The sequence below is a fragment of the Sinocyclocheilus anshuiensis genome, unplaced genomic scaffold, assembly GCF_001515605.1.
Source record: "Sinocyclocheilus anshuiensis isolate Anshui unplaced genomic scaffold, SAMN03320099.WGS_v1.1 scaffold253, whole genome shotgun sequence".
Lineage (NCBI taxonomy): Eukaryota > Metazoa > Chordata > Actinopteri > Cypriniformes > Cyprinidae > Sinocyclocheilus > Sinocyclocheilus anshuiensis.
The window spans coordinates 264883-292166 of NW_015537969.1; the positions used below are offsets into that span (position 1 = coordinate 264883).

Here is a 27284-nt window from a genome sequence, read left to right on the forward strand (position 1 = left end):
TAAAAAATGACTAATTAATAGGCTAATATATTACTAATAAAAAATTAAATTTTGATATATTTACAGTAGGCTAGAAAATGTACAAACTATTTTCATCAACATGGTCTTTACTTTTTATCCTAATGATTTATGGTGTAAAAGAAAAATTAATAATTTTGACCCATACAATGTATTGTTGGCTATTGCTACAAATATACCTGTGCTATGACTTTATGGTCCAGGGTCACATATCAGTAAGGAGTGGTGATAAAAATGCAGTACTAAAAGCAACTGCTTACTAATCTGTTAATAGGCTTTAACACAAACTATTCACCATGACACAGGGTGGCAGAAGAGCTGGACAGAAATCAACAAACACATTTACATTGTAGCAACGTAATGTGTTGTTCTGTACACGTTCATGCAACCGTGTGAAAGAAATGTAAGACCCAAGAGGGTTGTAGAAATCATGTTAAGCAACATTCATCAGTTGTGAAGTAGGCGACCTTCTGACTACATCTGTTATTTCCACAGCAACACACTGGATCACACACGTCCTGTTCTTATATTTTTTGTGGTAATATTGTGGTAACATTTCATTTTAATGTGTACTAATACAGTAAAACTGCAACCAAAGTTTTGTAATATTATCTAAATTAATCTATTAAATAAAAGGGGAATTGATTTAGGGGTCCATATTCACATGCAATGTCAACATTTTAGACTCAATGTGTATAAAATTATCATCATTATCTATTACGAGGTGGCTGATTAACAAAATGAAATGTAAAGCATCTGTATCCAGTTAACTTTTATTTGTTAGTCTTGCCAATAACTCCCAAGGTTCGCTACAGCGTTTATTCAGCTGCTAAAACAAATGGCCTTCACTTTCTGATGTGAATGGAATTTAGCGTCCTGGTGGGCTTGCTTTTTTGAGCAGGATTTTACTATTTACATGCTGTGTGAGGCATGGAAGGTTTCAGGCACCCCATGAACAGAAAGGCCTTAAGTTAGCATGATCATTCAGCGATTTCATTAGATGTAAATGTGCCTCTTTTGATGTGACTTTAGAATCAGTATTAATTTAACTGTTAGTTCTAAGAAATAAAAAAGTTAATGTATTATTTCTGTCAACTAGAGCATCATCATCTACCTCTTACCTGTTGAAGGAGGGTCATTTGTTACCTGCCATTTAGCAGACACTTGTTCCTTTGAACATTCTCTTACTCTTTAACTACGAAGTAGGCCTAACTGTATTTTTATGAGGCCTGCCCAGTGAACTGAAGCTTAATCTATAGAGCTGTTCAGTCACATCGAGTTGTAGGCCAACCAAGAAGTCTAATTCACAGAGAAATCTAATTTCCTTTGGGTTTTTAGAGCAGTGGCTTTGGATTTATGAGTACAATAACATCTAAGATATATAAGGACTACAACAGTAAACTCAAATTCTTGTGGTAGAGTAGTAATATACCATAATGTTAGCTCATTGACTTACTACTCAGTAAATAAATAAATAAAATAGATCTTCCAGGTTTTAGGTTAACAAATAAAATAATTAAACAGTTCTATTTCTATTCTGAACGAATTTTTAATATTCTGCTTATGTTTGCTCATGTAGCCTAAATATTTATTTGATTATTATATTTAGCTTTACATATAAACTTCAAACACATCACTTTCTCAGCAGAACACATTCTACATCTAAAGAAATGATCACAGAAATAAACACAACCCAATATCCCACAATGCCTAGCGCGTATTACATGGAGCGCATAGCAGTAGCGTCATTTCCGTCAATTTTGAACATGGAGGCGAATGGACTGAAGCTGAATTTCTGGGAGAACGGACCGAAACCCGGTCAGTTTTATTCATTCCCGGGTAACAGCAGCAGTAGTGCGGCTCCAGGATGTGGACCCATCAAACACACACTGTAAGTTCATCACGACTTGTCAGTTTTTTGCTTAGCAGTCAGTAAGTTTGTGCTTTCGATTTGCCTTTCTCTGCTGCATCATCATGGAGGAAAGTCGCTGTTTACCCCGGAAAATTGTCTCAGATATATATTTTAAAATATATTCGATTAGTTAGATGTTTACGTTACTCTGAATGTAATTTATATCTCTTTCTTTTTCCACTCTTCGTCTAGTGAAAAAGTACGAGTGTAATGGTCCAGTGATAAGTTAGCTTGTTAGCAATAATGCTAATGAATAGGCAAATATCAAATCCAGTGTTTTAATAGACTTATTTATGTACAATATATATGAGGAAGTATATACGAAGTACAATATATATGTCTTGGCATAATTGTGGACATACATGAGACTAATAAAGACAATAATTAAAATTAAAATACACAATATAAAAATCTATACGGCCAATTAATAAATAGAAATCTGCATTTTTGATCAAATACATGCAGCCTTGGTGAGCATAAGAGACTTGAAAAATCTTACAGACCTTTGAACGGTAGTGTTAAATGCATATTTACATTCAATTTGTCTTTTTTTAATTTATAATGTCTAATGTTTCTCAGCAACCCCATGGTAACGGGCACATCAGTGCTGGGTGTGAAGTTCACTGGAGGTGTGATCATTGCTGCTGACATGCTCGGCTCTTACGGCTCCCTGGCGCGCTTCCGCAACATCTCCCGACTCATGAAGGTCAACAACAGCACCATCCTGGGAGCCTCGGGAGACTATGCTGACTACCAGTACCTTAAGCAGGTCATTGAGCAGATGGTGTAAGTACACACACATTTGTTTATGATTCGGTTGAATACTTTGTCATGTTTGAGACCTCACATCAGTGTACGTTAATAGGTAGAACGTGATCTGTGTTTGTTTAGGATTGATGAAGAGCTTCTTGGAGATGGACACAGCTACACCCCTAAAGCCATCCACTCCTGGCTCACGCGGGTCATGTACAACCGCCGCAGCAAGATGAACCCCTTGTGGAACACAGTGGTCATTGGTGGATTTTACAATGGAGAGAGGTGGGACAGTGTCCAGACAACTACTGTTGAGTGTACAAAGTAGATGATTTGCGTTTGAATGAAAGTCAATTTGAAAGAAAATTCACAATCCAATTTTTTTTTGTAATCAGTGAAACAGAGAGGGAGAGAGAGACTTGATTTTATTTAATGGGAATCCCTCTCAAATAACAGGTTGAAAAATTAAAAGATATTGGTGACTAAGTTTGTTAAGAGGTGAATTTACAATGCGCGAATTATTACATTTTGATGAAACATTATAAAGAGCATTATTTTTCTTTGAATTACTGTTAGGCCTAGTGTCATTTTAAAGTCAAATTTATTTGCTTTTCACAATACACATTTTTTTTCATGGTGTTAATGTTTATAATAATATCCTAATATCTTCATGTCTAATAGTCACATTTAGCAGATTAGAGCTGGGTGATACTGTAGTTTACATTTTGCTATATAGTAATAACAGTATACATAGAGCTGGGTGGTAATACTGTTATATTTTGTGATGAAAAAACAGGCAGTTGATATTTTCTATATAGTATGTATCACTTTACATGAGTGTATTGTATGTAATTATTTTACTTTATTAACAGAATGTTTATAGTTTATATTTTTGACAATAGAACATTTAAACAGTTTATTTTCTAGACTGTATTCTATATTGTAACAATTCTATATTGCGTAGCACTTAACATAAGTGTACTGTATGTATCTATGTAATATATACTTATAGTAGTTGTATGATTCATTATTATTTATTTGTTGAATAATTTCAGTTATTCACCTGCGAGTTTTTGTTCAGTTTATGACAATTACTATTCGGTGATGTGTATCACTTACAGTTATATAGAAAGTGAGGTCAGTTTTGTGATTCGATGACTTGGAGTTGTCTGCTGTTATTTAAATTTAATTGAACAGTTGTTTTTGTCACTCTCTTAAGCTTTCTTGGTTATGTGGACAAGTTAGGAGTTGCATATGAAGCCCCAACAGTAGCAACAGGATTTGGTGCTTATTTGGCTCAGGTAAGGTTTTCTTTTTTGTTCATCAGATAATCTTGCTTTTAAAATTTAGTTAAAAGCCTTATGAACTCATCATATATGCTTGTGTTTTTATATAAGCCCTTGATGAGGGAGGTGATGGAGAACAAGGTAGAAATCACAAAGGATGAGGCACGAGCGCTGATAGAGCGATGCCTGAAAGTTCTGTACTACCGTGATGCCCGTTCCTACAACAGGGTAAGGCATGCTTTCTTCTATTTGTCCTTCATGAAAAGATCCTTATCTCAGGTGCAACATTTCATTGTAAATGTGTTTTAAGAAACAGAAAATAATAAATTTTCTTGGGACTTCCTGTAGCATGAAATCGCCATTGTAACAGCTGAAGGCGTTGAGATTATAGGACCACTGTCATCTGAAACAAACTGGGACATTGCCCATCTGGTCAGGTAGGCTGAAATTCATGATTCATCGAAATATTTTCTCACCATTTATGGTTTAATAGACATTTTATGGGATTAGTATAATCTACACTTCTGTTTGGAAACGTGGGGTTGGTAAGGCTTTTTTAATTTTATTGAAAGTGCAGGTGTACAATATTTGTTTTTATTGAAAATGACAGTAAAACAGTAATATTGTGAAATATTTCTTTACAATTTATTTATCTTTTCTATTTAAAAATGTCATCAATTCCTGTGATGGAAAAGCTGAATTTTCAGCAGTCATTACCGCAGTCTTCATTGTCACATGATCCTTAAGAAATAATTCTAATATATTGATTTAGTGCTCATGAAACCTTTATTATGATCAATGTTGAAGACATTTATGCTGATTAATATTTGTGTGGAAACCGTCATACATATTTTTCAGGATACTTTGATGAATCTAAAGTTCATAACATTATTTATAAATGTCTTTACTGTCACTTTCAATTCAAATGAATGTGTCCTTGCTAAACAGAAGTATTAAAAAATAAAAAAAGTTCCTGACCTCAAACTTTTGAATGGTAATGTATTTAGTGCTGTGCAAGGTTGTTGGATATACATATCAGTGGAGTGCATAGTTAAATTTAGTTAAATCATGATTGCTGATTCATTGTATTGACCTACTAACTGATGTTTGTTTTTATTGCAGTGGTTTTGAATGAGTCTGGTTCTGCTGCCCGTTTTGCCACATCATCTTTGGACATGCTCTTAGCACCACCAGATCACTATTGTATTGTCAAGACTACAGTTAGAATTGTTTCTTGCTCTTTTGTTATACATAAACTTCATAAAATTGTTTGCCATGTGCTCATTGTTCTTCTATAATTGGTCAGTAAATCAAAAATTCACATGCAAGTTTTGAAAACACAGAATGAAAACACAGAGTAAAAATGCACTGAAATACTGGTTAAACTAAGCCAGCATTAAAAAAAAATCCCTGGTGAGGTAAAAAAATGTTTCTATGAATAAAAATGTCACATTCTACCACATTAAAAGACAACACATGATTGTTCTTAAAGAAAAAACACACTGCTTGCATTACATCCCTAAAAGTGTTTATTCATTATGTAATCAAGTATGTTACAGTATAACCCTAAATACAGCAGGTAATGATTTCAAATAATTTCTATTTACATTTATGCACATTATGACAACAGATCAAATCTGATGAAAAGGCATTAAGTGATAAGCTAAACCACAATGTGTAACACGTTGGACCTTTGTAATTCAATGAACAATAGATGCCATGACTACGCAGGACTTCACACTAGGAATCTTTAGCACCCATTAATACAACAAATATTTACACATGCTAGCAATAACCTGCATTTACGTAACTCATTTTCATAGACACTTAAGTTGAGCAGTTAATTTTATTCTCGAAACATGAAATCTTGGTAGAATGCGGCACACAAAACACCTGCAGATTTAAAAAAAGTTCTTGACCTGTAGAGCCGACAATGCTATTCCATTTGACTTAATGATCTATAATTTCTGAATCCTCAAAACCATGGAAAGACTCCACATCGCTGTCCTTCTCAAAGAGACTTCTTAACGCAAGCATGCCTGATTGTGGAGAGGACCAAGATTCCGCAGAAACAATACTAGAAGTCTCAGCTTTCTGCTCCTCAACTTTGTCTCCTTGCAATTTACTGACAAGCAGAGCTTCAGTAAGACTTCGCACCAGCTCAGAGGGTTCCTCAGATGTCACCTCTGGGTTTGTGCTCAAAACCCGATCAAAAGAGCGAAAAAGTAGTTTGGGCTCTGCTATAAGGACATCCAGTACCTCAATAAGCCAGCGAGACAGCAGAAGGGCAAGGTCAGCTGGTTTGGCTCCAACCAGTTCTTGTGGTGCTTTTGTCACATGTTCGCTCCAGCGAGCCTGCATAAACTCACGTAACACCGGCCCCACACAGGCATCAAGGGGCTGTAGACGGCGAGAGCAACTGCGTGGGATCAGGCCTGGAAGAGTATTAACACTGTTGAGCGTCACCAAGAATTCATTGGACATGTGGCCTTTGTATGTGTCCATTATCAGCAATCCTTTGCCTCCAGAACTAGGGTTGATGTGCCGACACCACACTTTGTCCAACCAAAGCTGAAGTCTTTCTTCATCTGTGAACCCTTCTGGCCTAGCCTCCAGGATGAAGAAGTCTGGCAATGAACTTGCATCCTCCTTGAGAGGTTCGCCTCTGAGGAAAACCATGGTAGATAATAAGGTCCCGTCAGCCAGGGCTGTGAACACAATATCTATGAGTGGATCTGTGGTGCCCATCAACTTAAAAGCAGACAACATGGACGACGAATCTGCAGAGGCTTCTTCCAGCTGCTCCATATCTACAAAGATGGAAAGCTCATCCATGGCACCAATAGAAGACAACCTAAAGGATTCTGAGGTCACTTGCTTTTTTAGAAAGCTGCTGAAGGAGCTCTCGAGCTCCTGGGATTTATGCGGTAGCAACTTGCTGGATGTGGCAAACGCTTGCAAGCCCAGATCGTGGCGTAGCAAGAAATCAACCATTGAGTCGTAAGAGATATCTTGCACACCATGACTTCTCATGAACCCGAACAGGTTAGATTCATCGATAGGCAGTTGTTGCTCACGTTGGCATAGCACCCATTCGACTAAGCTATCAGCCACCTGTGATGTCAAACCTTCTCGGCTTCTCGAGGGATCAAGCTGAAGTTGCCGTTTCATAAGCAATGACTGGACTTCTTCTGGTGGAGTGTCGAAGTGATTGGCGGCCTGAGGGACCCCGCAGCAGAGTGCGTACAGTACGACTTTCAGCTGTGCCATGGTGAATGAGTTTTCTGCTGTATGTTCTGTATCAACTTCGGAAAGCCCTCCATTCAAAGCATCTGGATTGGCTTTACATTTTTTGTCTGGGACAGCACTTGGTTCAATTGGCTGAACCAGAATGGGAAGTGACAGTGTGCAAGCGGGGCTAGCAGGGAGCATTATTGTGTAGCTGGGTCGAGGAAGGGGGTTGGAGGAGAGAGGAAATGAGCTCCCGTCCACTTGCAAAGGCAAAAAGACCCCATTGTTGAGTCTTTGACCTCCTTGAAGAAGGTCCGTTGGGATGAAGACAAATCTATAATGACAGTAATTCATAAGTTACCTCTTCTGCTAAACTGAAAGTTAAATGTCTAGCAACTTCAATTCCATTGACTTTCATTACATGGGCAAAAAAACCTGATACGTATTTCAGAAAATCTTTTTGTGTAAAGGATTTCACACTGCGTAGTTCTAGGAACTGAATTCTAGGAACTAGCCAGCATGGTGGTTTCTAGAGAACCAATTTCTCCCTCGGACCGAACTCAGAAGCATCTGACAGTGACGTCTTTATTCATGTAATTTACAAACGCCAACAACTGGTGAATGGAGGATGCCGTGATCTGAGCTGTTTTTGTTGTGTTGTGGGAATCGTGATAACGAAGATGGAATGTAAACGTACAAAGAAATCTGACTAAATCTCCTATGACAACTTGCATTGTTACATATCATCGAGGGTAAGAAAAGAATACAACGCTGCAGACAACAGGTAGCTAAATGCCATTGTCGCTGTTTTCCATGTTCGTGGAGTAATTATTTTTATACAGCTTTTTTAAAATGCCGGGTAGCCGGTGTTTCGTATGAGTCTGACCAATCAGCGCACACTTGCGTCACTAATAGTTCCTCCCCGTTTTAGACCCTACTCTGAAGTAGGATCTAAATTAGTTCCCCCAAACTGAGTTACTAGAACTAAATACGTTCCTAGTTCCTGCGGTGCGAACATGCCAAAAAACGGGTACTTCTGCCAATAGTTCTAGGAATTATGAAAAGGTTCCTCCGGTGTGAAAGCCCCTTATGTTCCACAAAAGAAAGTCATACAGGTTTGAAATAACATGAGGGATGGTAAATGATGACAGATAATTTTTATGTGAACTATCCTTTTAAAACTTAAAACAAATTGAATCAACGTACCTTTTATAGCCAAGTGAAAATCCTTCTGAAACATAAGGAATATTATTAATAACTTGATTGTTATAGGATCATTATTAAAAGCTTGAGTTTTCTTTGTCAATTTTTTTTAGACAGAAATAACCAACTTACCCCGTGTGGTGCAATGGCTTGCTTGATGTTTAGGATAATCAGCAAGATGTTTGGCCATCAAATCCCCAACATGAGTTTTGTATCTACATGTGGTACAGCTTAACCGCCCCTTCCTGCAAACATTTAAATGATCATTATTGACAATAAAAGTAACATTACAAGCATACCAAAAGAAGCGAAAAAAATCTTACTTTGGGCAGGGTTTGTATAGGGTAATATATTTTTTAGTGCTTTTGCGAGGAACATGTTCACTGATCATGTGATTGGCATATGCTCTGGAACAGCAGGTGTTGTATCGGCAGAGGGAACAGCTCACATAGGTGGGGAAATGGTTGGAAAAATATGGAATGTCATAGTTGCATTCCATGCAGAAGTGTTTTTCTGTTGGCTTGCTGGAAGAACAAGATGATAGCCATTTGTCAGAAGATAAAAATCTATAAATATCTTTACGAAAATCTGATCTGCAATTTGTTTTCAAACGAAAGTAAATTAAAATCAATTCAAATTAGATAGATAGATAGATAGATAGCGGTGTAACGGTACACGTATTCGTATCGTACGGTTCACGGGGCAAATTCCAAATGGGAGTGATCATCCCTATGCCTTTGAAGGGCAGAGCCCTTGGAGTGGGGACTTTGGAGTGAGCAGGGCATGTGCGTGCCATTATGTAGTCGTTTGGAATGCACTTGGCAAAGGGAGCGAAGTAATTTCCACATTACCTTCAGCTGATGTTCCCGTGACAACGCAGCACGGTGTCCATCAGCAGATGTCGCTGTTTTACTGGCATATATTGTCTTTTTATTGTGGTTAGCATAACGGTTGCAAATAAACATACATTTTATATTTTAAAAGTTTTTAAAATATGCTATATAATATATAAAAACTAATATATATAAAACTTTTTAAAATATCAAATGTATATTTTTTATGCCGGTGTCCATCAGCGAATCTGCTGATGGACACTGTGCTGCGTTGTCACGGGAACATCCCAGCTGAAGATAATGAGGAAATTACATCACTCCCTTTGCCAAGTGCATTCCAAACGACTACATAATGGCACGCACGTGCCCTGCTCACTCCAAAGTCCCCACTCCAAGGGCTCTGCCCTTCAAAGGCACAGGGATGATCACTTCCATTTGGAATTTGCCCCGTGAACCGTACGGTACGAATACGTGTACTGTTACACCCCTAATAGATCGAGCGAGCAAATACTCACCACTGACTCTGAAACTTGACCATTAGCTCCACCATGCTTTCCACTGTTTTTTTCTTCAATGGGACATTTTGAGATGCTACAAGTGTTGATGTGGTGTTTGAGGGAGTCTTCAGTGGAGGTGCTACTAAATTATCTCTGTTGTCAGTACTGTCAGAATAAGCTCGGATGGTTACCTGAAACGGACATGGAAAATGGTAATGCTATCAAACATGCAGTTAATAAGCAATAAATCAGTAGCGGTGTTAACATTAAGTGACATGGCATCTGTGACTGGGAGTTAAAAACAAACTAACCCTAGTGCCAGGCACAAGACCCTCCAATTGCTTGGGCTTGACAAAGGTCCTGTGAAACTTTTGTCTGTGTTGCCACTCGTCCTTCTCACGGATGAACTGAAGTCTGCACTTGTCACAGTGCCTCGCTGTTTTTTTCTGGATGCACAAACGCATACCTTAACAGGAGCTTTCTGACACATCAGCCAATATTAACATTTATAAGAAAAATGATCTCTTATATCAATAATCAATAAATCAGCAGACAATCAATATATGATATTCCTAAGTCTAATCATAGGAAAGCAGTTTAGGATCTGAAAAGTCTTTCCATATTAATAATTATTTAATATCTCAACACTTGTCATCTACAATAAAAGCCTGTTGTAGTGCTAAGCACTTTCTTTACCTGATGTCTAGTGAAGTGCATTTGGAAGCCGCCGCAAGATTTAAATACTTTTAAGCAAAAGGGACACAATAAGATGCAGGTGTTCTTGTGCTGCTCTGCAAAGTGGCTTATGACATCTTCGTAGAAAGAAGAGCGGAACTCGCACACCTGAGAGGTACACAAGAGTAATTGATTTACACAAACGTTTTCAAGACAAAACAGTTGTTGCTGAGAGGAAAGACAAAGCCTGAATACACAAAATCAGTCACCTGACACATGTAGGGCATCTCGCCAGGCTTGTGTGCATGTTTCATATGGTTCAGAAAGAGAGGTTCGTCCTCAAAGGACCACTCACAGATCTTGCACACTTCTGTATAACAGAATGAAATGTTAAAAGTTGGCACTAAATTACCTGCAGTCAAATATTAATAACTGTAAAGGTTCAAAACCTAGTTCTCAAACATATTAAAATATTTTAAGGACATATCATTCTAGGAGTATAGACTCACTTGAGGACTCTGCTTTGTTATGGACTGTCTCAACATGGCACTGCAGACGGAAAGGTGTCGAGAAGTTTCTGTAGCAGTGCTGGCACATAGTATGATAGTCTACTTCCCCTGTTTGTCGCTCCAACTCCATGTGATGTATTGTGTGGTTCATCAGCCTTTAAAATTATGGTTAAAGGATGAAAAATCTATCGATACCAACAACTCCCCTCAAAAAACAAACTGAAAACCAACTTACTTGATGTTACCCTTCACCTTCTGGTCACAAAGTTGGCATTTCATCATGACAGGCTCTGCATTGGGACTTACTGGTGCAGGCTGGCCAGGGTGCTGCCCATAGAAGAAGTCTTCAACTAACATAATCATTCTGCCCTGCTCATCAAAATCACCAGAGCGAGGACTAGGCGCTCCTTCAGGTATCTCAGAAGTGGTGACTTGTCTGAGAGACGTTTCTGAGGATGTGGAGAAGGAAACTGGAGTCTTGGATGTGGAGGGGTTTGAGTGGGTTTTGTCACTCGGGCGCTTGATCCTTTTTCTAGCTTGGGCTGTCAAGTCCCGGACACTCTTGATAAGTTCTTGATTACATTGCTGGAAAATTGGAAACAAGATAAAGGAACATGAGTAAAGACCTCGGCGAAAGGTTTAAATAATTACCACAGCAGAGGTTCTAAACCAAAAATGGTTTAAAACCCCTGCTTTAAAGCATTGTTCATAGGCATTTAATCTCAAAAGGGTATGAATAAAAACTTACACAGTAGTATCCACGCAGGGACTGAATCTTTTGGTAAAAGGCTTTACAGCGAACACAGAATTTTGATGAATTGAAGCCTCTCTTCAATGCTGTAAAACAAAGATACTCTTCTCAAAGACCTCTTCATAGGATAGATCGCACAAAAATAAAAATTCTGTCATCATTATCTCTACAAATCCATATGACTTCTGGTCATCATCAAGATGCAAATGAAAAAACCTGAGAGACTCCTGTACCTCCATAGAATGTCCTCTGAAATTTTACACTTTAAAAAGTTCATAAAGAGATTGTAAAAGAAATCCAAGTCTTCTGAAAAGACACAATCTCCTTTTATAATGAATCTCTTTTATTCACATGTAAACTTTGATCAACACACATACATAGAGCTCATTAAATATGGTAAGCGGAAGCTCAAACATGCTTGATTGACCAATGAGGTTTATTCTTGCATGGCAAAGTACAGATGAGCCAAAAGCCTAAATTAAGTAAAGTTCAATTCGTATGGATTCAGTTCATTCAAATGATGACAATTTTCATTTTTGGGTGAACAATCCACTTAAACACCTAAAAGATGTCAATCAGTAATATTTAATAAATAAAATGTCCATATTTAAAACAATAACAACACTCAGTATTGCAACTAAAAATGAGATCTGAAAAATCTGTGTTTTATTAGAAAAAGGTCCTGACCGTTAGTTGCTGTGGCAGGAGCAGGTTTTGTGACCTGAAAAAGCCCACCAGACAGGAGCGGGGCTGGAGCTCTGTTTGTTATATTGTTTTGGATGGTGACGGCTTTGTTTGGCTGCACTAATGAACTCACTACTTGACCAGCAGCTGCAGGTGCTCCAGTAAACTTTGTAAACTTTATTACTTTTATTGTTGCTCCTAATAAAATAACAAAATAAACATAGGGTTAAATCATCTAAAATGTTTCAGTTGTAAAATCTGAAGTATCAACTGCATAAATTGTCACCTGGATTTGCGGCTGGTAGGACGTTGGAGGGTGTCATGTTTAGAGTGGTCACTCCAGGGGCTGCTGAAGTGATGCTTTGTAAATTTGAGGGGTTGCTGATGGTCAAAGTGACTGGGATCTGCAATGCAGACATTTTTCCAGGGGTTGTTTGCTGTACTGAACTCGCTGGGGTAACCATCCGAGGAGCAATTAACTGTGGTGTCTGAGCTGATAAGGACAGACAAAACTATTTCAGCAAAATAAGTACTGTTTTTGAGCAGCAGAGGAATAAAAAAAGAAAACTAAATGCCTGGCAACAGATTTCTGGAATACTGTAGACTCTTGAACACTTTACATAGTTATTTATTTTATAAGTCTGATGCAAGCCCATTCACACTGGTTGTTGAATGTTGAAATGTGAGGAGTGTGGTTTAAGTCAGGCATACATCACCAGAGAAGTGTGTGTATTGTAATTTTTTTTTATTAAACATTGAGGTCAAAAGAATTAAACATATGCATGGATGAATTGTTCACCATATGATATACAACATTTAAATGTTCATTTCATGCCATCTTTAAAGACAGCAACGCATCCCACAAAATGTGTCTGAGAGTAACTGTGAAATAAAATCACTGGTTTGAGTTAAGACTTACCAGAAGTCAGAAAACTAATAGGTTGTCCATTCAAAAGGTAACCAAGTGATGTTCCCAAACTCACTGAACCTGCCAACGGCTGCCCTGGATTAGGCTAAAACAGATGACCATCATTTAAATACAACATGTCTAGTTTCAATATGTAAACAGAAGGTTAAATGCCTTATTGACAGTAAAAGAGAAAACTAAAACCTGTGCACTGATGAAGATGGTTTGGCCACCTGCAGCTCCAGCTGGTTGGGCAGCATTAGGCAGTAACGTAACAGCAGGAGCTAGAGGTAAAAACAAAACACTTGGTTGTTTATTTCCACACTGAAGCCCCACAGCTATTCTTTTTACAGTGCTTTTTCAGTGTTTCTAATCACAAACTAATGACCATTAGGTGTCAGTACATGGAACGGAAGTTGTAAGCCTCTAATTAGAAAGCCAGTTCTACCAGGCTTTGGAATATTTTTTTAGAAGCATGCTTGTTTTCTTCTTACCAGACGCCAAAGGTACAGCTTGATTTGCGAGGTCAGTAGTAGCTGATGTTGGTTCAGAGGTGCCATCAGACTGTATTGGTATCAGTGCACTATTGCCACTTGGGACTACAGTAACTAAGTAAATGAATAAATGAACAAAAGGCAAAACACTTTTATTTGTATTTACACTAATTTTCTGAATATATGATTAAATGATATTCATAAAACACTTCAAAGCCTTCTAGACCACATACATTTAAACAATACATAATAAAGAGTAGTTTTTACTTGTAGTAAAACAAACTAAAAAACATAATTACCTTTGTTATATATCTGGTCCCTGTTTTCTGTAAAACTCTGGCATGGCTCCAGATCATCTTCATCACATTGCATGTAAAGGTCTGATTCTGCCATGTTTCTGTAAACAAAGACTGATGCTTATACAGTGTCATCACTCCTGTCAACAAGACTAGTAATGTCTGTGGCTGAACATATAATGACAATCTATTTGACAGCTATAAAGTGACAATAATAATAATAATTGTTGTTATTATTATTATTAGTTAACATGACAATATGAATCTTTTTGTACAGATTCTAATCATAATCTAATTCTATAATCTAATATACATATATTTTATTATATAATAACATTATTATTTTGTAGCAATAATAAGTTATTACTACAAAACAGCAAATGTACTAACGTTATAGTGGAAAGCAGGGGAAATGTGCCCGTAAATATGAATTATTTTAGTTGTCAGTGCTTGTTTTGTGTCTGCTCTACTCAAAGTTATAAAAAAAAATTAAATATTTGTTTACTTTCTGTCATACTTCGGCAGAAAGTGACATGGATCAGCCGCTAAATCGACTCCTTGACTCAGTATCGACATCCTGCCAAAATAAACACGAGTCCCTTCAACGCCATAACACAGACGCGCGCACGCACGCACGCACGCGATCCTCCCGTGGAGCGCGCGCGAGGCTAGCGTTAGCACGCGCTGCTAACTGCACTCATGCGCGACCCCGTGCAGCTGTGAATGCATAGCTACAGGGGCTAGCATTTACCTGACTGAACAACTTTTAACAACTTCTTTACAAACAACGACGCGCTGCTTCCAGAGAGAAGAAGGGAGACTCTTACCTCGTGCACGGTTTTGCATATGTGCAAGATATTATGCAAATTTATAATGCCTTATTTCCTTTAATTCTTCGCGGGCTTTGCCATGATGGGAAAACAATGATCCCTGCTCTGCAGACGTTTTCCCTCTATGCTCGCGGTGGTAGGCGAAACATTTAAAAACGTCACTTCCACGAGCGTTTCCCTGCACGCTGATTGGTTGCGATATTTGTGAGAAAGGCGGGTTGATCGTGATTTTTTATTCATTATTTAATAAAAAAAGCGAATAAAATAGTTAATGTCTATGCTAGCGAAGAGTCGTCGTTACATTACACGCATATAATGATATGAAAAGGTGCCTGGAGTATCACTTCCAATAATACGCAAAAATGTTATAATGTTGTTTTATCGAAGCTAATTACCATTTACAGTAAATATCAACATTACGAATTTTTTCACATTTTCGAGCATTTGTCGTGCTATCTGCTGCACTGATGTGGTTGTTTTATAACGGCAGTGTTAATCTGCACTAAACAGGACACACACCCACTAGCTTAGCCGGCTAAATAGTGTAGGCTAATGATCCAACATTACCACTGCAGAGTTAACGACACAAACTCACAACTCGATCATCGAAAGGAAAACGTTGACTTTTTTAGTCAATGTATGCTAGTCTCGCGCCATAACTAATAACACCTGCATAAACGTTTTCTTTTCGTAATAGGCTTCACTCTTTGCCTTCACTAATTCTAAGATGGCGCCTGATGTTTAGAAGTCAGGAATGCATTACTCGCATAAGATATTAAATGGTTCTATCTAAATATTCCTCGATTGAAACACCAACTCTTTCATATTAAAACGAGTATGTTTCTCCAACAACACCAACACAGTTTTGGGATTTTTATAGAACGAATTGGTGTTTTGTTCAATTATTGTTATAACGTCTAAATAAGTAGTAACAAAGAAAGAAGCCCCTCATGTTTTATAGAGTCGTTTAAGTTTATACTCTTAAAACCAAGAACAGAATTTGGATTTCAGAGCAATGGCTTCCCCTCGAGATTTTCCTGTTTTCTTTCCCATTTCTTAGGATGATGGTTTAAATTTAAAAACATAACTTAAATACGATCTGTTTTGTTCAAAATTCATACCTTAAAACCTTAGGCATGAAGCAGCTGCGTTTTTAAATTATGTGACAATTTGTTAGCACTTTGTTTTAAAACAATGCATCTTCAAAATTCACCTTTATTGTTTGACTGTGTAGCCTATTTTATGTTCACAAAGTTATTTATGGGCATCTATGGTTCCATGGATGTATGGTTCATTTATCATCCATGGAACCTTTCCATTGCACAAAAGGTTCTTTAGTGGAAAAGGGTTCTTTAGATTATTAAAATGTTCTTCACATGAAGAAAAGAAGAAGAAAAAAGAGTTTTAAGATCTCTTCACTAAAAGGTTTTTTGGGTAGCCCAAAATGGTTTTTGTGGCATCTCGGCGAAACCCCCTTTTGGAACTTTAATTTTTAAGACTAAGTGTAGAAAAAAATGTATCTTGCACTAATTTAAATCACATGCCATATATCAAAAATATTCCTTAAAACCCATAGGAAAATTCAAAGGGAAAGAATGTCCAATTAGCCTATTTTGCAGTAGTCATTGGATAAACTGCAACCTACTTTAGCCTGCTACTCAATCAAAAAAAAAAAAAGTAGGTTGTGTCTTGTTTACAAACTCATATGGTTATAACAATAGATTAAGAGAAAGCGCATTTTAAAATATATGCAACCCTGACTGATTTTTTATTTTGATACCCATATTTCTGATTTTGGGAGCTATAACCTAATAAAATCATCAAAATAGTGCCAAACCAACGAATAAGGCCATAGGAGGGAAGATGACACATGACCCATACAATATACCCCAAAAAGCTTTTTATAGCTTAAAAGATCAGGAGCTATTTTCAAATACCTCAAACTGCACAAATGAAGTCAATCTTAAATCCAAGAAACTTTTTTGCATCTAATGAAAATCTTTTGTTACAGTTTTCTGTTTGAAAAGCAGAATTTGTTTAGATCACTGTTTTTGTTCTTCACATTTCTGTCTGAGCGTAAGCCATGGAATCTAACATGATCTTGACTGAATCTTCTTATAAAACCTTGACCCAGCCTTAAATGCAGGGTGCTTAGATGTGTTAGCCGGCACTGAGCTTGACGGTGGCCGTACAGATTTTTGTAAGCAAAGAAAAGAGTTACTGTACGACAGAAAATAAAATGAAAGTAGAGCTGACAGCACATCACAGTGGATGACATGTATCTCTCTATTCGAGTAACTCAACTGTGGGAGGAACTGAAGTCAAATCGTCTCGCCAAATACGGCACAGTAACTGCGGTCACAGCTATTAGTAAGTTACGTAATGTCATTTCCTCTCATTCTAATTTCAGTCAGTTATAAACTAATAAGTTTCTTCCATATATTGTAGAATATAATAATACAGAGCTATTGTGCTGAATGTACAATGCTGTGGCTCAAAAGGTATTTAACATAGCTTAAGGGATTTGGTTCATTTTTTGAGGAATCTAATAGAATTCAGAAGCTGTGTGATCATATTTTTTTCCACTGCACAGTAATATCAAATCCATATATATTTGGATATTTGTTCGACTTGCATGGTGTTTACACAGCAAATGTACACATTTACAGCAATAAATTTAAAAATTTTTTTTTTTGAAGTGGCTCTTTGTATTATGGACCTTATGGATTTGATAAGGGCAGTGAGCCAACTCTTCAGCAGTGCTTCCAAGCCAGATCTAAACCAAAAGCACTTTTTCATATTTTCAGAATCTTTGTAGACCACATTTACAACGTGTAGAATTCCCTGGGACTTGAATGAAAGAATGTGGCTTATAATAGACCTTCAAAAACAGGTTTGGTTCTGCTGAGAAAATGGATTGCAGGTGGAGTTTGCCGCTGTCGTGTGCGACTGGATGGGAAGACAGTCATCATTACTGGTGCCAACACTGGCATTGGAAAAGAGACAGCACGTGACCTGGCCATGAGAGGTAAACACACTGTTGAAATGTTTTGTCATTTTATCCTTACAAAACCACTGAAAGGTCTAGATTTTGGAGGATTTTAAGGGATATAAGGTGCACTTTGCATCATAAGCTGATGGACAATAGCATCTGTTTTTTTTAGGGGCTCGGGCTGTGGTGGCTTGTCGAGATCTTTCAAAAGCAGAAAAGGCTGTGGCAGAGATTCGCCGATCTACAGGAAATGGCAACATAGTAGTTCGGCACTTAAACCTCTCATCTCTGCTCTCCGTGCAGCAGTTTGTGCATGAATACACTGCCACTGAGGATCGACTGGATATACTTATTAACAATGCTGGTGGGACCTTTGACCTCATTATTAGTTAAGCAACAAATAACACCGTGCTTTAACCTGTATTGTTACTTGTTGCACATTTTGTGTGAACAAACCCTTTAGGAGTGATGATGTGCCCTAAAAGCCTTACAGAGGATGGCTATGAAACCCAGTTTGCTATCAATCATTTGGGCCATTTCCTCCTGACTGTCCTGCTCCTGGACGTGTTGAAGAAGTCTAGTCCTAGTCAAATTATTAATGTATCCAGTATTGCTCACAAAGGAGGTAAAACCCACCCATTAACATCTTAGCTTCACATCTTTTAGTTGCGAGGCTTTCCATAAAACGTTTGTTGTACATGTGATAAACAAAATATACCAGAAAATATCCATATTTAATCTTGTGTATATCAGGAATGTTAGCAGTCATTTTAAATGCTAAATTTATCGAATTTAGTCCATTTTAATGCTGAAAAAGGTAATTTACGCATAACAAAATGTTTATGTACTGTACATGTGAAAAATGTTTATACATTTTGAGATTACAGTATTATTAATTTTGCAAATGAGACTTTCATATCCATGTGACATATTTCAGTCAGATGACCTTTTGTAGGTAAGACCCACTTTGATGACCTTAACTTCAACAAAGCACCTTACGATTCCTTGGTCAGTTACAGGCAGAGCAAACTTGCCAACCTGCTGTTTACTCGAGAATTAGAACGGAGGATTAAAGGTTTGTGCACTCATTCCCAATGCATCAGTCACATTCAAACATAGAAAATGCTTTAAAAACAGTTTTACAACTGAGTATTGCATTAGGCTTGTTTATTCCTGCTCTATTTTAAATCAGGGTCTGGTGTAACTGGTGTACTCTCTTCACCCTGGAGTAATCCGCACTGAACTGGGACGTTACGTGCAGACACGCCACCCTCTGCTCAGTGCTCTGTTGTCTTTTCCTGCTCTCTTACTGATGAAAACCCCCAGTCAAGGCGCTCAGACTTCTATTTACTGTGCGGTTGCTGAGGGGCTGGAGTCTCACAGTGGCTGCTATTTCAGGTGAGCTGTTAATATTAATATATTTTTCACCATGATGGGTTTGCATTTAAATTTGTCTAAATATTTAATCTTTTCTAATATGTTTATTCTTGACTCTGAATGACAATGAGATCTGTTTACAGTGATTGTAAGCTGAAGGAACCAGCTCCTGAAGGTAAAGATGATCTCGCTGCCCTGCGATTGTGGGAAATAAGTGCAAAGCTTGTCGGCTACGATGAAGAGAACTGACAACACTCCACCAAGCTCTATTCATAATACCACATGCCTATATATGAATTCTTTGTATGCAGCTATCAACACAGATCATCGTTTTCACGAATCAGACTGAATTGATCCGACAATGAAGGACTCACTGAAGGAATTTTAATGCTGGTAATGTAATAATATTTATTTTGATGATTAATACATTTTTGATGAAACCATGTTATTGTAACTGTTTGCAAAATAAAATTCAAAACACTTTAAAAATTTCAGTAGATGCTTTGAAAACACCGTGAGAGTATGATTGCGATGTCTGGTTCGTGACCGAATCGTTCTTCTGAGAAGAATATTTCAAAATAATCGTCTTTTCTTTCTTTATTTATAAAGCACTTTCACACAACTAGGCTACCGGTTGATCCAAAGTGCTGTAGCTACAATACAGCTAAAATAAAACAAGAAACCACAAAACATCAAAACACAATATAACAATACAATTGACACGGCTAAATAAAAGCTATTGACAAAACAGCAAGGACCAGCAACAGCGAAGGCTCGATCACGTCAATGGAACCTTGATCTAGGAACAGAGAGGAGACCAAGATTACTGGATCTTGGGGACCTATTTGGTTTATGAGTTTATGAGTGCCTCAGAGAGATATGTTGGGGCTTGATTATGCAGAGATTTAAAAACAAAAGTTACAATTTTAAAAATAATTCTAAATTTGACTGGTAACCAGTCAAACCAGTCGAACCTCCGTCTGCCTGTCAGCAACCTTGCAGCAGCATTTTGGACCATCTGTAAACGCATTATAGTACTGACTTAGCTATACCCTACCATATAGTGAATTACAGTAGCCTAATCTAAACGAGATAGAACAAACAAGTGAATACTCTGTTCAAACTGTTTTACAGAGAGTAAAGTTTTGATTTTTGATAAACGCCGTAAGTAGAAGAAACTTGATTTGACCACTGCACTAATTTATTTCTTAAAACCCAGGTTGCAATCAAAAAGAACACCAAGATTTTTAGCACAGGGTGTAAAGTAGGAAGAGAGATGACCAAAATGAAGGGCACAGTCTTCATATGACCAAACAAAATGATTTCGGTTTTGTTCTCGTTTAACACTAAAAGATTCTGCTTTAACCATATTTGTAATTCGTTTATAGACAATCCAACAGAGGTCCTAAGAATTCTTTACTTTTATGCTGCAAGGGAAAAGGGTTTCATGAATCCAACGGGATTGGTCCGAGCACTGACTCACTGAACCAGCATTATTAAAATATATTATTAATAATAATATTATAATAATAAAATTATTAAAAATGACCAGCATTAAATGCACAATAGCCTATGTAAGATTTTTTTATAAAAATATCCAAAAACCACTTGAACAGTGTTATATATTTTGCTGACGTGTACTTACATTATACCAAATGTTTCGAATAATGTTTAAATTCAGAGAAATAAGCAATTTTAACTAGTGACACGGACCGTGTCCATAGTGTCATTGTGTCGACCCTTATTAAGAAGCTTAGTTGTCATCCTAAAGCATTTTATACGTGGAAATTGAATTACCCTTTTCTTTCTACTATTAAAATATGGGCCGGTATTAACAAGTTTCTGTTACCTAACAAGATGAAAGAACTTTACTATAAAATTCTTCATATGTACTATCCCTGTAATTCTTTACTCTCAAAATTTAAGTTGGACATCTCTTCACAATGCACATTCTGTAATTCTAATGTTTTAATGTGATTATGCAAAGGTTTTTTGGAAAGAAATGTCTTGGCTTGTTTTCTAAGCTTACAACAAACGTTTTAGTTTTGAGATAATTAATGTACTATTTTTGATTTGGGAATCAGGATCAAAGGAGCTGGATGATATGTTAAAACTGTTAACTCTTTGTGGCCTATTTCATCTTCACAAATGTAAAGTTACTGATTGTATGCCCAATTTTAGGATTTTTTGTATTGATTTGAAATTATTTTGAACAGTGTTATATATTTTGCTGACGTGTACTTACATTATACCAAATGTTTCGAATAATGTTTAAATTCAGAGAAATAAGCAATTTTAACTAGTGACACGGACCGTGTCCATAGTGTCATTGTGTCGACCCTTATTAAGAAGCTTAGTTGTCATCCTAAAGCATTTTATACGTGGAAATTGAATTACCCTTTTCTTTCTACTATTAAAATATGGGCCGGTATTAACAAGTTTCTGTTACCTAACAAGATGAAAGAACTTTACTATAAAATTCTTCATATGTACTATCCCTGTAATTCTTTACTCTCAAAATTTAAGTTGGACATCTCTTCACAATGCACATTCTGTAATTCTAATGTTTTAATGTGATTATGCAAAGGTTTTTTGGAAAGAAATGTCTTGGCTTGTTTTCTAAGCTTACAACAAACGTTTTAGTTTTGAGATAATTAATGTACTATTTTTGATTTGGGAATCAGGATCAAAGGAGCTGGATGATATGTTAAAACTGTTAACTCTTTGTGGCCTATTTCATCTTCACAAATGTAAAGTTACTGATTGTATGCCCAATGTTAGGAGTTTTTGTATTGATTTGAAACTATTTTATGAATCTCTCTGCTCATCACTTAATAGGAAAGCTGCTAAAACTACTGTATTGATGGAAAAAATAATGACTTTGATGTAAGGGTTACCTCCTGAGTATTCTTTGAAGTTGCAATTTTATGTGTAATTTTTTATTTTAGTTATTTTTTATTTTAATTTATGATTTTTTTTTTTTTAAAGATGTTTGTTAATTTTTATTTATTTGTTTTTTTTTGTTTATATTTCATTTTTATTATTATGTATTTACTGTTTTGTATTCTGGTTATGTATGTATTTTATTGCTTTGACTGTTTCCCTGTGAATGTTATATCTTTAATTTAAAAAAACAATAGTGTCATTGTGTCGCCTGCCAATGATGTCATAACCCCTCAATTTCCAGTTTTGTTTTGTAGAAAACATCTCGGTTACGTATGTAACCTTGGTTCCCTTAATAGGGAACGAGATGCTGCGATGACGTCATCGCTTTGGGATCACCTTCGGTGTGACGAATGTCTGAAGCCCGTATACCATCACGCCAATTCATTGGCCAAATAGCACTTAGTACCGCCCCCGACGCGCACGTAAGTGAGCTATATCAGCGTGCTGCGAGCTATTTCATCAGATTTCCACTTGTTTACGAAGGAAGCGCTATCAAAGTAACGGAACGGCCCACATTGCAGCATCTCGTTCCCTATTCAGGGAACCAAGGTTACATACGTAACCGAGATGTTCCCTCTCATAGGCTCACTTCGATGCTGCGATGAAGAAGAAGCCACTGCTCTTGTAGAATGAGCACGCACCCCTAAAGGCAAAGTCAAGCCACGCGCCTCATAGGCCAAAGAGATAGCCTCTACTATCCAGTGTGACATCGGCTGTTTAGTGACAGCATAACCTCTGCTCTTACCACTAAAACACACAAACAACTGGTCAGATCCACGCCACTGAGCCGTGCGGTCAACATAGATCTTAAGTGCCCTCACTGGGCAGAGACTCAGGCTAACTGGCCCCGCATCAGCTGGGGAGAAGGCCTCTAAGACCACTTGCTGAAAGCAAAACAGAGTCGAAGCGACCTTAGGAACATAATCAGGCCTAGGTCGCAAAAAGACTTTAACCAGCCCTGGGGCAAAGTCCATACACAAAGGGCTGATGGAGAGAGCCTGCAGATCCCCTACCCTCTTAAGGGAGGATAAAGCCATCAAAAGAACCGTCTTGAGGGTCAAGAGCTTCTCTGACACAGACGCCAACGGCTCAAAAGGATGTCAGGCCCTCCAAAACAATCGATAAGTCCCAAGAAGGAACTCGTGCTGGGCGGAAAGGCCTAAGCCATCTCGAAACCTGCATAATACGGGAGACCAGGGGGTGGCGACCAACTGAAACACCTCCCACGAGTGCATGCCCCGCCGATATGGCCGCCACGTACACCTTAAGAGTGGAGGGGGTAACTCCCTCAGAAAAACGACTTTGAAGAAACTCCGGTACTGAACCAATGGGGCAATGGACTGGATCTAGAATGCGCTGTCTACACCAAGAGGCAAAAAGTCTCCACTTGAAAGCATATACCGGTAAGCGTCTCGTGGAGGGAGCCCTAGATTTTATAATAGTGTCGGTAATCTCGGCCGAGAGACCGGAACACATTAGCGTACTCCGCTCAGGGGCCACACCCATAACCTCCATAATTCCGGTCGAGGATGCCAAATCATGCCCGAGCTTGTGTCAACAGATCGTGTCTGAGGGGAACCTCCCATGGAGGGTCGGCTAGCAGACTGACCAGGTCCGAGAATCACAAATGAGTGGGCCACCACGGGGCCACCAGCAGCAAGTGCTCCACTCTGTCTGATCGTACTCTGAACAGAACTACTGGGAGCAACCGGATTGGGGGAAAAGCATAAAGATTGGTCCTGGGCCATTTGTGGGTCAGAGCATCCAGACCTAGAGGTGACGGGGGAGACAGGGAAAACCAGAGCGGGCAGTGCGTAGTCATGCTCAAAGCAAACTAGTCCACTTCCGTTTGGCCAAACCTCTGCCATATGAGATCCACCACCTGGGGGTGCAATCTCCACTCCCCATCCTCCAAACTCAGTCTCGAGAGCAAGTCCGCTCCTGAGTTCAGGCGACCTGGGACATGGACTGAGTCTGATCGACAGGAGCTTTGTCTGAGCCCAAAGAAGAACACTCCTCGCCAGCCTGCACAGGGGGTGGGAACATAATCCTCCTTGATGATTGAGGTACGAAACAACTGTCGTGTTGTCCGTCCTGACTAACACGTGACAACCCCTCAACTAGGGTAAAAACTGTTTGAGAGCCAGGAAGACTGCTAGCATCTCCAAACGATTTATGTGCCAGCCACGATGCACCTCTGTCCAGACTCCACAGACTGGACGTCCTTGATGGACCGCTCCCCAGCCCATAAGGGATGTGTCCGTAGTGATTGTCTTGCGGCAACACAATGTCCCCATCTGGACTCCTTCTTGAAGGAACTGGGGTCTCATCCACGGGCTTAGAGCACGAAAGCCCTTGCGTGTCACCGTAATTCTGCGAAGCGGATGACAATGAGGTGAAATGTTCTGTCTCTTGGTCCACCACTGAAACGGTCCCATGTGGAGCAGGCCCAACTGAACTACAGGGAACCTCCCATGGAGGGCCAGCTAGCAGACTGACCAGGTCTGAGAACCACGACTGAGTGGGCCACCACGGGGCCACCAGCAGCAAGTGCTCTGGAGCCGCAACGGGGCCAGAGCTGCGTCCATAGATTTTGTAAAAGTTCGAGGAGCCAAAGCTAGTCCGAACGGAAGAACACAATATTGGTAAACCTTGCCTTCGAAAGCAAACCTGAGGAACTTACTGTGTCTCTTGACGATCTGGATGTGAAAGTATGCATCCTTTAGATCGATGGTTACAAACCAATCTTCGGATTGGATCTGAGACAGAATGGACTTCACTGTTAGCATCTTGAACTTGCTCAATCTGAGCACAAGATTTAGACGACGGAAGTCCAAAATCGGACGTAAACCACCATCTTTTTTGGGCACAACAAAATACCGGCTGTAGAAGCCTAACTCCATCTGAGTGGGGGGTATCTCCTCTATAGCCCCTTTCTCTAGGAGTGACAAGATCTCCTGACTTAAAATTGAGGCCTCCCCAGGACGTACTGTCGTAGGAAGAACCCCGCTGAAAGGAGGTGGCCCTTTCCGAAACTGGATGATGTAACCGTGTCGAACGGTGCGTAGTACCCATTGTGAGACGTCGGGCAGGCGTCTCCACACAGCCCAATAGTCTGCTAGGGGCTTTAGTCATTCTACATTTTAAATATTCACCTGATTTTCCTGTATAGGGCCCCAAAGCACCTGAGTGGCGGGAAATTCTATAACAGGAAGATGTACAAATGTCCTGTCGGGCCTGCCCACCACCCCAAGAGTGGGAGCTTTGAAGGCCGTCATAAATGGGTCATGCTCGCATTGACCAGATTATCTGAGGGGGTGCTCGTCAAAAGGACTCGACCTAAAACTGCCAGAGGTGCAGTATGCGGCGGGACTGTCAAGATCTGAGCTGGGAGGCCACAACGAGACAGGCGAATACGCTTGTGCGGTTCGTCCACACTCTCTAAAGGAGGGCCTGGCCTCCGAAGACGAGCAAAGGAATCAGGAACTGCTATTAGGAGCCTGAGAACGAGAGGCCTTGGCCTCCCCCGTAGGAGAGACCTACGGGGCTGAGACGGAGTGTGGCTAGACAAAAATCGGTCGTCCAGTTTCGACTGGGCCTGATTTTTCGCCAGCTCGCTTTCCCACTTTAACCCCAGCTTATCCACAGCGCGCGTTACAACGTCTAACAGTTCACTGTAAGACGGGGAGGTGCGTTTCTCCTGTCCGCTCGGAGGGAGAAAACTGCAAACTTCACCCAATATATCCTCCGAATCGGAGGCCGCTGTGGACAGCACATCTTTGTCATACGGCATACAACTGAAAGACATCGCATCACGAGCTTCCGGGGTAGGCCGCAAATCATCGTTGACAAAGACAACGGGATCCCCGTAGTGCTCTTCGAGCGCTTGCACATGGCCTGAAGAGAGCGAGAGGAAAGGAGAAAACTCCGTTGACTCACCCTTGTAAGAAATTATAGTCTACCTCGACCAAACTTCCACTCCAATTAAACTATTCTCCTTTCTCTACAAAGAGCTTAATTATCATAGAGATAATTCTTTCAATAATATGTAAATAGTATCTCCTGAACGTTACTTCGTCAATCGTCACCTATAGCGTGGGAGCGGCAGTAGGCCATCAAGAACCATCTGCTGACCAAAAGGGTACTTGAATATAATTGCTAGGGATTCTAGATAATCCTATCACCTGAACATTTGGTTGTTTCCAACTGAAAGACTTCCAAAGATATGGGAACAGAAGGCTATCACTTTCATTGTTATCCGCAATTTACATTTAAGACGAAACTTCATTTACATGTCTAGCGGGAAGATGAACGTAATAGAGTATAAAATGTTTGAGCGTAGGAGGCTCGGGGTTCATTCTGACTCCGTTGAACCCAAGGTATTACATGTACTTTGTCACTGCTATGCTGCAATAAACATCTTCATCGAGATCTTCATCGTCCTCATCATTTTTCTTACACCCTCTATGAGCCTCGGCTCGCATGCGTCACCCCAAGCGACCGTCTCGTGCGGTGCCTCGGCAACCGCAGAAACGGGATAGCGGGGGTTAGACGCAAGGCCTACTTTATTCGAGAAGGCTGCGAGCCTCGAGCGCAATACTTTTAGCCGCAGGCTATCACAGTGTCGACAATCAGAAAGGCCGCTAAGCGCTGCTTGAGCGTGTTGTAGGCCCAAACATTGCACGCACCTGTCATGAGTATCTTCTCCTGCGATAAACCTGTCACACGGCTCGATGCATCTCCTGTAGCTCATCGTGTCCGCTGAAGAGGAGTAAACTGCTCTTTATGAAAATAGCTGAGAACATGATGAAAAGTAAACTGCTCTTTTGAAGGAAAATAGCTAAGAACACGACGAAAAATGCTTTCCCATGGGCGACAGATGATTCGCTTCCTGAAGGAAATGAAATCTGATGAAATAGCGCGCAGCACGCTGATATAGCTCATCTACGTGCGCGTCGGGGGCGGTGCTAAGTGCTATTTGGCCAATGAATTGGCGTGATGGTATAAGGGCTTCAGACATTCGTCACACCGAAGGTGTTCCCAAAGCGATGACGTCCTCGCAGCATCGAAGTGAGCCTATGAGAGGGAAC

The 27284-nt window shown here is 39.3% G+C and overlaps 2 protein-coding genes and 1 long non-coding RNA gene across 3 annotated transcripts; 2 read left to right on the forward strand and 1 right to left on the reverse strand.

Moving 5' to 3' along the window:
* The first annotated feature begins 1753 nt into the window (after nt 1–1753).
* psmb4 (proteasome 20S subunit beta 4) lies at nt 1754–5200 on the forward strand. The gene is made up of 7 exons (XM_016461869.1): nt 1754–1909; nt 2510–2716; nt 2822–2968; nt 3903–3984; nt 4081–4197; nt 4318–4406; nt 5092–5200. The coding sequence occupies exons 1-7, from the start codon at nt 1785–1787 to the stop codon at nt 5102–5104; spliced, it is 780 nt and encodes a 259-aa protein (XP_016317355.1). The 5' UTR covers nt 1754–1784; the 3' UTR covers nt 5105–5200.
* LOC107669575 (uncharacterized) lies at nt 5159–21694 on the reverse strand. The gene is made up of 4 exons (XR_001632014.1): nt 21685–21694; nt 20669–20675; nt 15693–15695; nt 5159–5225 (listed from the first exon to the last, which is right to left on the reverse strand). It is a non-coding gene; the product is annotated as an uncharacterized LOC107669575 (long non-coding RNA).
* LOC107669564 (retinol dehydrogenase 12) lies at nt 17045–19568 on the forward strand. Its single transcript, XM_074186943.1, is given in 8 exon segments — nt 17045–17249; nt 17773–17907; nt 18044–18235; nt 18335–18496; nt 18827–18946; nt 19064–19077; nt 19079–19269; nt 19392–19568. Coding segments are annotated over 8 exon segments (1014 nt in total). The 5' UTR covers nt 17045–17155; the 3' UTR covers nt 19498–19568.
* Nucleotides 21695–27284: the final 5590 nt, after the last annotated feature.

Coding starts and splice junctions, on each gene's coding strand:
- psmb4 (XM_016461869.1), top strand. CDS start 1,785: ATGGAGGCGAATGGACTGAAGCTGAATTTCTGGGAGAACGGACCGAAA. Junction 3,985..4,080: donor TTGGTGCTTATTTGGCTCAG/GTAAGGTTTTCT, acceptor TTTTTATATAAG/CCCTTGATGAGGGAGGTGAT. Junction 4,198..4,317: donor ATGCCCGTTCCTACAACAGG/GTAAGGCATGCT, acceptor GACTTCCTGTAG/CATGAAATCGCCATTGTAAC.